At 45.0% G+C, this 12,602-nt stretch overlaps 1 protein-coding gene across 1 annotated transcript in view; it reads left to right on the top strand.

Moving 5' to 3' along the window:
* EGLN1 (egl-9 family hypoxia inducible factor 1) overlaps positions 1-6,115 on the top strand; it is a 39,671-nt gene extending 33,556 nt beyond the window's left edge. The window contains exons 4-5 of the mRNA XM_064445690.1: positions 1,203-1,270; positions 3,376-6,115. Of these exons, the coding sequence (XP_064301760.1) occupies positions 1,203-1,270; positions 3,376-3,440 (133 nt within the window). The 3' untranslated portion in view covers positions 3,441-6,115. The remainder of the gene's footprint in view (positions 1-1,202; positions 1,271-3,375) is intronic.
* The last annotated feature ends 6,487 nt before the right edge of the window (positions 6,116-12,602 follow it).

Genomic DNA, 12,602 nt, shown 5'->3' with positions numbered 1-12,602 from the left:
TGGGTAGGAGGGAGGACTGGAAACACGAGACGTTTCTGAGCATGCACTTGGCAGAACTGGCTGGGAGCACACAGAGCCATAAGCAGACCCCGCCAGAGTCAAGGGGTGTTGTCTTCATTATTTCTCTGTATCTGGTTTACACTTCCCTTCCCTTTGTCCCTAGCACCTTACTGTGTTAGTGGAAGACTGACTGGGTACTTCAGTTTTATGTCCCCTCTTGTTGGGGGGGATTTGTTAGAAAATAGTAATTTTCAGGCTAAGCCACCACATTCTCCTTTGGGAATTGGGAGAGGGCTGTGGGGCAGAAGCGACCATTGATACACAAATCTTTTCTTTCTTTGGAGTATTAGAAGAGTTTGCTCCCAGTCTGAGTCACAGGGGGAACTTGATATCTCCTTTGTCCCTCAGTGTAGGGCAGTGGATGATGCTAAAGGCACCTGAATTCACTGGCCCCATGTCTTGAGCGGCATTTCCAGATAGCGTTAATAGGTGAATCGCTGGAGTCATTGATCCAGGCTTCCTGTTGCCCATGTCACAACACGTTTGCATGGCCCCAGCACTGAACGTTTACTGGAGCTGTGAGATAACACAAGTACCTTTTGCAAGAAGTAACTTGAAACTGCCATCGGGGTGTCTGCTTGCAGCCTTTCTGGAGGCTGTACTGCTCTCCCTTCCCCCTCTGTGCGCTGAGCAGTCAGAGGGTGAAATGCCATTTACTAAAGCTCCTTAAAGTCTTTTCTCAATAGCTGGCATTTCATGTTTAAATCCTCTACAGGCAGTGGAAAACCAGAGGAGCTGTGTAAGAAGGGGCAGTTAACTTTCCCTTATGGCAAATGTCCAAAAAAAGAGGTTTGTGCACCGTGACTCAGTGATGGACTTGACCCAATACAGTAAAAGACGAGGTCACAGGGCAGGGTGATACAGACAGAGACTATATGACAAGTTCTGGGCAAGAACTGTAATAGCAGCTCATCAGGAAAAAGAAACCTAAACTCAGTGCATCAGTGTCACCCTTTCGATGAGCGTCCAGGCAATACCTACTAATAGAAGAAAAACCTGCTTGCTTTGTGTTTTATTAAACCTTTCTTCTGTCAGACTGCAGAAGTATCATCTCATTTAGGTTGTGTTTTATGTCAAGTGCTTCACTGTTTGTTTTTTTTTCTTCATAGTTCAGGAGTGTTTTTTTCCATCCGTTTCCCTAGGTACGCAATAACAGTGTGGTATTTTGATGCAGATGAAAGAGCACGAGCTAAAGTAAAATATCTAACAGGTAATCTCTTGTTAATATCTTCTGTGTTCTCTCTCTCTTTTTTTTTTTCCTGGAGGAATATCTAAGTAGTTCAGGCTCATCTTGGCCCACCCTGTGCACAAAAAGGGGGAGAAAACCAGTGTAACTCGAGTCAGATTTTCCAGGGAAGGTGACCCAGTGACTGAGCTGCTAGGCAGTGACTTAGGCAATCCAGGTCGCTGCCTTGTCCTGCTCACGCTTCCTCTGAGACCTGAGGCTGCTCAGTGTTTTTAGGGGGGGTAACAGCTTCTCCCTAATCTTGTCTCACGAATAGGTGTGGAGGATAAACACACCAGAGCTTGTGAGGCACGGCAGAACTGAGAGCCCTGGAAAGAGTTTTGATTGAATATAGTGATTCAACAGGTGATACAATTTCACTTGACTAGAATCTCTATATTGGTAAAACAAAAGCCTAAAATTAAAATCTGGAATCAAAGAATGGACTTACTTCCTCCATTTCCAATTCCACATATCTAGCATCTGTTTTCCTTTTCTGGCTTCTCCCTCAAGAGGAAGTTGATCTAATTTTCCTGTTCAAATTAGCATTATGAGGAGAAATGGCCTAGGACTTCTGTCATGCTTGTAACTGCCATCACGATTTTGCATTTGTTACAGTAGTTTAAAAATAAACCAAAATCAGGTGTACCACGATTCCACATATGCACAGGGCCAGTTTCTCCACGGTTTCGTCAAAAGCTTTGAAACCGATGATGTCGAAGACACGTGCCAGTCATTTCCAAATGAGATTTCCATTCATTGCTGTCGGGAGTCTGAAGCTCATAAGTAGCCCCAAAGGCATCTAGCGGCTGCGAAAGCTGCAGTTTAGTTCAGTCCCCCTTGGTGCAGCTGGCGACTGCGCATGAGGAGCGGTAAGAGCAATGCAGCTCCTGCCTGGCTTGCGAAGGAACCAGCGGGTCCCTCAGCTCCAGCTGGGCAGGCTGATCCGCTGCTGGGTGGCACATGCCCAGCGAGGCACGGTGACTTCCCAGGCGGTCAGGAGTGCCGGATAACGCCCGCCTGGTCTCCGCAGGAAGCCTGTCTGTCTCTAAGCCAGGCTTTGTGTCGCACGCGTGTGACCGCGCAGCTCCTCGAGCCAGCCTTGCTGTATCAGAGCTGTTTTGGTTGTCTCTGCGCAGCTTCAGCTGCTGCCCTTTCTGAGGGAGTGCAGGGATGTGGTTTGGGTGGGCTTGTGTCTGCAGGGGAGGTGCTCCCACCCCCGGCTCCCCTCCCTCTCCAGGGTCCCCCTAAACTGCAGGCACCTAAGGAAGGAAGGCTGAGTTGGAGGGTTTATTTACATTTCAGTGCCAGTTTGCCCTGTAATTGATTTATATTATCATATAGTCGTGATTTCAGTTTTCGTTTGCAACTAAAATTGCATTCTTTGCTCTGTATCTGCAGCAAGAATTGCGCAAGATGCTCTTCATTTTCTACTGACAAAAAAAATATAAAATCATAGAATAAAACATCATAAAATAGAGAACTATTTGGCTTTGTCTTAGTGTCAGTCTAACTAAAGCCACGTGGAATATTTGTGAATTTTTCTTGAATATGGGATACTGTGTTAATGTTTTGATAGCCAAACTTTTATCTGGGGATACCTCAAGTTATCCAAGTCAATTTTTAGGAAAAAAAGGACGGAAGAGGTGTGGGTTGGCTGGTGGGTTTGTCAAATGGAATATTGCATTTTAAAAATCCCTCAGTCTCTTTACAAAGGTAAATACCCAGAAACTCCAGATATTCTGACACGGAATAATGGACAATATCCTCAGATTCTCAGTTGGCTTTTCTTAAAGCTTACCTTCGTAAAGGCTGAGACGATGAGCTTCAGAACTGCACGTATGACGTGACGTATCCAGTCTTCCCCTTGGGCAGCCAAATACGTGCCCGCTTTGAGATGAGGAGTAACCGCGGCTCGTTAACTTTACAGAGCCTGCATCCAAAAATAGATATCTTGCTAGATAATACGTGCCAGCCAATCTTTGAAGTACTCCCTTAAAACTGATCTGGGCAGTGATGTAGCAATTCTGTAGACTGTACTTTGAAAAATGCTGAAAAATAATACCTATTTCCTTTTTGTATTTCTGCAGGTGAAAAAGGTGTGAGGGTTGAACTTAATAAACCTTCTGACTCAGTTGGGAAAGACGTTTTATAAGCCTTTGATTTAGCAACTCCCCTTGCTATTCTCCCTGATAAATCTTGATGCTATCTATTAACTTTTGAATGTGAATAACAAGATAAAGGAAAATCAACAACAAACCAACATTTTAATAAAGAAGCAAACAGTGTTTCAATGTTGCATCAAATAGAAGGTTCTTTGACTGCTGAAGCGTTGTACTATGTGATTGTGACTCCAGGCCTGTGACTGCTTATGTGAAGAAGATAAGCAATCAGTAAGAAACAGCATATGCATCTGGACATAAATAAGTGCCCTACATAGAATTTGTCCATCCTTATATTTTGCCAGACCTGTCATCCAGCTGAATCCGATTCATCTCTCCCTTTTTTTATATGGTAAAAGTTTGAATTTTGGGTAATTTTTGTATGACCAGGTACAGTTTATCAAAATTGAGTCTTAAAAAAAAAAAAGAAAAACTGAAAAAAAAAGAAAAAAAATTTACAGTATTCTCCAAAATAACATGGATCTATTTTTGTAAAACTGTTCATACTGTTCTCCTCTGCCATGAAAGACCTAATTTAATGTAAGGGTTGCCAGTAACTGATAATCACTTTAATTTTCTTTACACCTTAAGTCAGAAAAGGAGCACTTTAATTACCAGCTACAAACCTGATTGTTTTATATCATATCTCACACTAATCTTAACTTTTAAAGATTGCTGCTGTATTGTTTTTTTGACTATGTCCTCTTGAACCTTATTAACAGAAGCAAAACAGTATCTTGCTATTAGTAACATTCAGTTTGTGGTTTTGTATGTTGAATCCACAGAGGGGAAGTTTCTGTCTCTTTGGTTTTTTGGGTTTGGTTTTTTGTTTTGTTTTGGTGGGTTTTTGGTTTTGTTTTGGGATTTGTTTTGTTTTGTTTTTCTTTTTTTAAGTGACTGGCACTAAGTGAACTTGACACTATCGGTTGCTGTCATTGGCTTTGGGGACCTGGTAAATACCATCAAGTTACAAGAACATACAAGGGCTTTCCTAGGCTATTAGAGGTACCCAGAACCTCCTTATGTACTTGACAGAAAATTTCGAGCTTTCTCCCTTTTCTAAAGAATACTTGCCCACCCCCCTTTTCCTTTGTATATAAGTTAATAGAATATCTAAAATTCACTTTTTTCTATTTCCTTTTCCAACGTTGGTGTCCCGTACAGGCTGTAATTGACACCTTGAGCTATTATATAGCATCAAGGAGATGGTCAGCACACCGAAGCTGAAGTGCATCACTGTAGGCTCCTTGTGCAATACATCTTTAGATTTTCACTGTGCTGAAGGATTTCCCCACAAAGGCACTGCCCTTTGATCAGTACTGAGGTATATCTCCAGTAGGAAAACATTTACGTTCTTTGACATTGTTTTCATTTTATCAAGGAGAGGGGACATCACAGAATAAAAGTGAGATGTGCAGAAACTGATATTCTTATTTTTAAGAAACTGATGGTTTAGGCACTGATTTTTTTTCTTCCTTTTTTTTTTTTTTTTCCCTGAGCTTTAAAAGCTTGAAAAAACAAAAGCAAACCTATAAAAGACAGCATTCATAGTCACAGGAGTCTGGGGGTTGATCAGCTTACCCACTGCAGTTTTCTATCTGTCCCTTTTTTTCCTTACTTAGCCAAAACAATGTGAGTGTACAGAAATATTTCTGTATATATTACAACTTGTGACAATTTTAGCATCTGTATAGTTTGTATTCAATTAGAGACCTTTTCTATGGAAAGCTCAGTAATTTTTTATTAAAAAGATTACTATTGTTCATGTAAAACATGAAAAAGCTAATTGTTTAGTAACAAACTGACAGAAGGGGGAAAAAATTCAGTATTGGTATATCACTTAGGAGAACCAACAGAGATCCCAGTTTTGTTTTGTTCTCGCTTTTCCTTTCTTGAGTAAGTTCTTGCCCTTCCAAGTTCTCTTCCTCTTTCCTCTTTCCTTCCCAGAGAAACAGACAGGATACCTTTACTGTAAGTGCCTCTGCCAACCTGGCCAAGGAGTGCAAATAAATCTTCATTACTGTCTGGTCTGCAGTGCATTTAGGCTACCAGTGAAACAAGCAAAAAAAGCCACCTCTTCTACTTCCTCTTCTTTAAGTACTACTTTAACGGAGGTTTGGTTGGTTTTACTTTAGAAATGTAAGCATAAGCCTTTAAACTCACTTCAGTCCCTCTGTAATTCAATCTTCTGCAGTTACACGGCGTATCAAATTCTCATCACACTGTAGGTTTGTGCTTGCCAGACAGGTTTAAAAAGTGCTTAATTTTTCACTCCATGTAAGTCATTACAATAGGGTCAACAAATCAGGTCAGCCATTTCTTCAGTGTCCTTTAGAAACTGTTCATTTCACATCGGTTGAATATTCAGTCTTGAGCATCACCAAGCAGGTCCTTGTTTTAAAACTATTTTTTAAACTGTCTTATGATCTGTATGTGTCTAGTCCTGGTTAAAGACAAAGCTTCATAATGCTATTTTTATTCATGATGTTAGCCGGCTGTAAAATATGAGACCTTTATCTATAGCAGGCAAAGAAATTCAGGATTCATTTACAGGTTGCCTATAAAGTTGTGTAATTTGAAAAGCAGTGTTCATTATGAAAGAGCTCTCAAGTTGCTTGTAAAGCTAATCTAATTAAAAAAGATGATGTATAAAGGTTCTTGAAAACTACGTGGTTATTTGTGAACGATGTAACTTTTAAAAACTACTCCATCGCAGCTAATTTATAAATGACCCCTGAGAAGGGGGCCAGTGGATTTTTGGTGGGTTTGTGGGGGGTGTTTCGTTTTGTTGTGGTGGTTCTGGGTTTTGGGGGGGTGGGGGGGGGGTGGGTGGTTTGAGGGAGGGTTGTTGGGGTTTTGGTTGGTTTTGTTTTCTTCTTTAAATCAGAGCTATTTCTGCTCGGGGGAAGGATACTTTTTGTGTTTTTTTTTTTTAACGCTGCCTACAGTTAACCTGGGTGTGGTGATTACTTTCCTGATGATTTCTGCCTCGAAAACAGCACCAAGTTTAGGCTGACTGGAGAGTGATGGCAGACAGAGAGAGGCTGCTCTGGTTTTTTCACCGCTTTCTGACAATACACGAGGTGCAAAACGAAAGTCCTCTGCAAACAGGATTTGTAAGGTTTAATGGGAGCTCTTCAGTCTTACATGGCTCCCAATGAATTATGAGCCCCTTGAAGACAGCGGAAGAATGGTGGAGTCTACAGATGCCAGCCCGTACAAGATGCCACACCATTCCCCTAAGTTTTTTGATGAACGTCAAAATGACTGCATGGTAACCAAGGAAACACCTGGCTGGCCGTGCTTCTGCCATTGCTGTAACTCTTGTGAAGCCCCCCTGCGTGTGCGCGGCTCAGGAGGAGTTCCCTGGATGGCCGGATGAGCGTGCCAGCCCAGCGCTTGGGTACCTGTGGTGCTCTGGTCTGCTCTTGCCAGTGCGTTAGGCTGAAACCTAAGTGCAGCAGCACTGAGCTGGTCCTAAAGTGCTTTGAGGCTGTTTCCATGCTTCGGTGCTGTATAACTTCCTACGTGTTCTCTTGAAAAAGCCTCTTCCCCATCTTTGTTTTACATTGAACGAGGAAGAAGCCTTCTAGCACTTGCAACCACCCTGTGTAGACCTGATTTCTTTTTTTTCTTACTTATCGCATTGCTGAGCACGACACGCAGGGGGGTCATTTTGCATAGTGCAGTCAAAACACCGCACCAAGGAGAGATGAAGTCTCTCTTGGGTCTTTCTCAGAGGCAGTTGCAAATCAGAGGAAGCTGGCTGACAGCCTCTATCTTATGTAAAACATCTGGCTGTGCTGAGCACTTCAAGGTCAGGAGTGGAAAGATGACATCTCTAAATCACAGTGGTAAGTAAAATTAGACCAGAAAGTACCATTTTTGTGCCTGCTGAATGCTTTGGAGAAGAGAGGAGACTGCTAAATGCCAACCACACGCTCAGAGTCTCAAAACCCCGTGCCGGCATGCAGATAGCTGCAGGCGCTTGCGAATACATAGCAGGAATTTATGGGTACTGAGTAGCAAAGACGTTGAAGAAATTTGTGGGACTTAATAGGATTTGGATCTCATCTGCTTTGGGGGGGGAGGTATGGATCTGCAGAAGCTTGGGCCTCCCATGGTCAGCTTTCATATAAAATGCTCACTCACTTAGCTTTTTTTGCATATGTAAAGTAAAGCTTGAATGCGAGCAATTACTGCAAACGCATTGAAGCCTGTTTGTGCTACTACACTGCTGCAAGGCCTCTGGTCAGTGGAGCGTCTGCTGAATCTGAGTTGCCTGACCGTGTCCGGTGGGGGTGGATAGCAGCTGACGGAAGCTGGTTCAAGGTTCTCTGTCCTACCAGACAAAACCAGTTCCACAGAATTTGCTCTGTTGACTTTTGCTACCACTTACTTGGTTCCATCAAGCTTTTCCCCGTAGCTTTGAAGTTGAGTGAATATACAGCATATTTATCCCTTTTCTGAAATACGAAAAACACCCCTGTAGCTCCCAAAGGGACGAGCCAGGTACGGAGAGCTGGCTCTAAAAGTGGAAGAAGCAGATAAGATGCAAATCACCAACTTGCTGGGGATAGACTCTAGTCCTTAGGAGGACACTGAGGAAGGAATGAGTTGAATAGAAAGGGTGAAGTAGGGCAGGAAGAGACTGAGGCATGAGGCCAGGATGAAATACACGTGTGGGGTGGGTATGAGGAATGTGTGATGGGCTGAGCCAAAATATGCTATAGGTGTCTGCCTTGGGGAGAAGCATGAAGTATGGGGAGAAGGAATACACAGTGTTTGCCTCGGCCAAGGCGATGCATTCCATCCACCCTTTCTGTTCATGGATGTGTGTTGCAAACCGGCATATTTTTATTTCTGAAGATGAGAGATTCAGAACTTTTTGCTTGACCTAGGAGTTGGTTTCCTTGTCCCCCAGTTATTAAATATGCAGCTCAGTAAGAGTTGGTAATAGTTTATGGGTTCATTTGGAGAACTTAGTGTAACTACCTTGTATATATCGTGGTGATAAATGCTGGGAAAGGTGACCAGCTTGTTTACCCCATAAGCCCAGTACCAGCACCTTCACGTGGCAGAAAGCTAGCAGGGCATGCCTCGCATCTGAGCGGTGAGATGTGAAACACACGGATGGACTAACAGCTTGCCAGTGTTGCACGCAGCTGACTCACCGCTTCAGGGCAGCGTCCTGAAAGCTGGAAACCCATCCTTTCTTTCAAATGCTGTTGCAGATGGGAAGTAAAATTTCATCTCTGCATATTTAACGTGGGGATCCAGCGCTCTTTGTGGGCCTGTGTGTCAGCGTGGTTTCCCAGGATGCAACCAGTTCCTCTCCTGGGCTTGTTTCAATGCGGTTCAATTTTATTTTTGCTTTTAAATAGAAGATGAATCCAGAATAACTGAAATGCAGAGATCTGACTCCTACTCAAAACCAGAAAGCCTAATACCTGAATATATTGTACTGGGCTGTGAGCTGGTATTTCCCTGCCTAAAGAAAACAAGGGTCAAACAGAAAGCCAAGCGAAAAAATAAAGATCAGCACCATCTTAAGGCAAATCACTTAGTTTGGAAACGTCTTGCTTACATTACTGGATGTAAGCAAGCTTTGAAAATCTATTAATAAAGACTGCATTATAGCCGAGGTCATGGGGGAAGCTCTAAAAAACATAAGGAAACTAGAATTTTGGAGCTTGATTAATTGCTGTTGCGATCCTGAGAGGTTTTTCCGTACAGTGAAGATGGGAGGGAACGGATCAAAAAAACCCCCACCAAACCGCTAGCCAGCATCACGCTGAGCACCGCCACTCCTAAACCTGGGAAGTGCAGTCCCTGGGGCGACGGGAACAGAAAGGTATTTTGGAAGAACTGTTTTGATTTGAGCACTTGGCAACATCTCTGCATCAAGGAGAGAATATTTCTTCAAGGAAAATGTGACTGTAGGCACCACTAACGTTGGGCCATGGGTAATAACCAAATCTGTTCTCTGAGATTAGAGTCCAGCTGACGGTGTTCCCGATAGCAGAGAGCAAGGTTTGAGCTGTCAGATTGGGCATGTTTATTTTCCCTTCGCTTCCCCTTCCCCAGCCACAACATAGTAGTAAGTAATGCGGTGCTGGCTACCTTCTGCACAGTCGTATTTTAATGAACAAGCAAAAACTAGGACGTTAACTCTCTTTGGTCCTAAGTTTTTGTTATATATGGAACTCTTTAATGGGACGTAGGCAGCAATTTCTAAACCTCTTTGATGACCTTTATTTTTTCCCACCTCCACTATAAGAACATTTTAGTTTTTTTAAAAAAATTCTTTATTTAAAATAGCACGAGTAGGCAACAACTGTATGTAGTTAAAGAGTTGCTGCAACTTCACAGCCGCGCGATGTGACGCAATGACATAACCAGGCAGGGCATGTATTTTACAGTAACGAGCAGGCTTATACAAATCCGGGAAAAGCAGCGGGGTGTGGGTGCGCGGCCCTTGTTGCGGGGGGCTGCGGGAGGCTGCGGGAGCCCGCTCCCGGGACAGCTGGATGCAAAAGCGGGTGACTGGGTCCCCCTGGTGTCCCAGCTGGGGCCAGGCCTCTCCGTGCAAGCAGAAAAACATGTTCCTAGGGTTCTAGAGACAAGTCGCTCTATTTTAGGTGGAGGATGTTGTGCTGCACAAACAAAAGTTATTTTAACTTGCAGCAATCAAAGGACCTGTATTTTGGTTGGGAGGCTTTTTTGTTGTTGATTACGATGGTGTAAGCTCTCGTTTAGGTACGAGGCAACTTTATCTAGGACCAAACATCCACCCGGGCGGGGATGAAGGAGTGGGGGAAGCAGGAGATGGTTGGTTACATCCCGGTGCAAATTTGCTCTAGTTTCCTCAGGCGAGAGTGCGCAGGGAACAGCAGTTCTGCCTCCTACCTCCTCGGCACCTTCCCTTGCCATTTCTGCACCCGCACGTGTGCGGGGGCCTCTCCTGCCCCCTCGCTTTTGCACCCTTCCAGCCTGCGTTAGCTCCCCAAGCGGTGTCTGAGCTGAGGCTCGTGTGCTACACCCCTTATGTGGGTGGCGGATTAAATTATAAAATACTTGGCTGGGGAAAATGTTTGGGAATTTTTTTGCCTGCCCTTCCAGGTGGTCAGGTGCTACTAAGCCCTTGGCTGAGAGTTGCAAAAAATGCCTAGAGAGGAGTGGCTGCCACGTCATGGCCGGCAGTGCAGCCTCCGCCGGCGGCTGCTGCCTGCCCTGAGTTGGTGCTGCTGGACAAAAGCTCGGTGTGGCAGCTGCTGACCCTCTCTCAGGGAAACAAAGTCACCTTTAATTGCTGAGGGTGCTCCTGCTCTTCTGGCAGAGGTGGTGGGATTATACGTGACGCAGCTGACCTGTGGCAGTTCATGGGACAGACCCTTCAGCTGGCACTGAATGCAGTGTATCTGACCGTGCTAGCATCACCCAGGAGCAGTTTCACACCAAGCTGGGGTAGTCTTTCTACTGAAAAAAGGAAAGGGAGAGACAGGAGGCGGCTGAAATCGGGTGCGGGACTCACAAACGGGACGTCTGATGGTCAAGCTCCCGAAGATGGTATGACTTCAACACAAACCCACAGCCACATGTGAAAATACACTCGGGGCTGGGATCAACCCATCACACAGCAACCCAAAGCTGAGTCAGGATGCTTGCCCAACAGCAGAGGCCTCCAAGCTCTCTTCCCAAAGAAGTTAAGGCAGCATTTCCCTTAGGATCTGCTGCAGGGCAGGCACAGGCTGACCACAACCCTGTACGTGGTTCAGTATCTGCACTAAGTGTGCAAAGAGTTAGTTTAGTGTGGGAGCGCTCCACTGCAGAGAGTCCTGAGGGAAGGTAACATTTCCAGAGCCTGTAAAGGGATTATGAAGGCAGCTGCATTAAGGCGACTTCAGGTGTTTTCCTCCAACCTCACGTCTCCTCGTTCCTTCAGGAGATGCTCGTGCCCCTAGCGCCTTGCAAAAAGCTCCAAAGCCATGGCATTGCTTACCGCTCCAGACGCGTGTCTGCTTCAACAAAACTCTGTTTAAAGACCCAGGCATAAACCCAAATGTTAACAGTAAAACCTCCTGGGTGGTGTCCTCTTAACTCTGCCAAATTGCCTGGGAAATGTTGCCAGCTAGTTTGAATAGTCATTTGGGGTTTTTCAGTGCCTGAAATACCTCCTATTTCCTGTCATCAGATGTTTTTCCTGCCTTCTAAATCTCTTATAGGTACATTCAAAGTTAATTACATCTGAGCTTTAATTCACGTCAACAGGGCTGATAATCCTGCCCCCCACCCCGTGTTGGTGAGGAAGCAGGGCAGGCCATGGGAAGCAGCGACCCAGCTGCCGCCTTCTGCCGGCTCACCAGGGCAGAGCTTCCTCACACCTGTCTTTGTGTTGTGGCATGTCCTGGCTACTGCCTGAAGTCCTCCGGTTTCTGATGCATGAGATGGGGAACTTGGCCCTCCTGGTCCTGGCCTGGCACTGATGACAGCTGCCCATGGTGAACCTTGCAAGGAGAAAAACATATAGCGGGAAATAAACTGATGGTTAGAGATGGTGTGAGCAATCCTGGGTTATGTGACTGCACGGGCAAGCGGACGGATTTTAACTGCCTTCAGCTGTAATTTCACTCTGTCCTGAAGTGCTCACAGAGTTGTTAGGCAGAAACCCAGGACTGTGGAGGTAGAAGGGGCTCCTGGACATGGTCTGGTTCAGCGCTCCTGCCCCGAGCAGGGTCACTCGGAGCTGGCTGTCCAGGACCGCGTCCAGTTGGGGTCTGAGTATCTTCAAGGATGGAGACTCCACAGCCTCGCTGGGCAACCTGTCCCTGTGTTCAGCCAACCTCACTGTAATAACATTTCTTATGTTTAAATTAAATTTCCTATACAAGTACTGCTAAATGCAAAGCTAAAGACTAACCCAAATAATTCTTAGCAACATATCCTGCAGAAGACAGCAGATTTCCCTAGTGAGACCACATTTGGAGTGCTGTGTCCAGTTCTGGGCCCCCCAGTGTAAGAAGGATGTGGAACTGCTGGAGCAAGGCCAGCTGAGAGCTACCAAGGTGATCAGGGGACTGGAGCATCTCCCTTGTGAGGAAAGGCTGAGAGACCTGGGTCTGTTCAGCCTGGAGAAGAGAAGGCTGAGGGGGATC

Source organism: Phalacrocorax carbo, chromosome 3 (assembly GCF_963921805.1).
Source record: "Phalacrocorax carbo chromosome 3, bPhaCar2.1, whole genome shotgun sequence".
In the NCBI taxonomy this organism is placed as follows: domain Eukaryota; kingdom Metazoa; phylum Chordata; class Aves; order Suliformes; family Phalacrocoracidae; genus Phalacrocorax; species Phalacrocorax carbo.
This window is presented reverse-complemented; position numbering and strand designations above follow the sequence as displayed.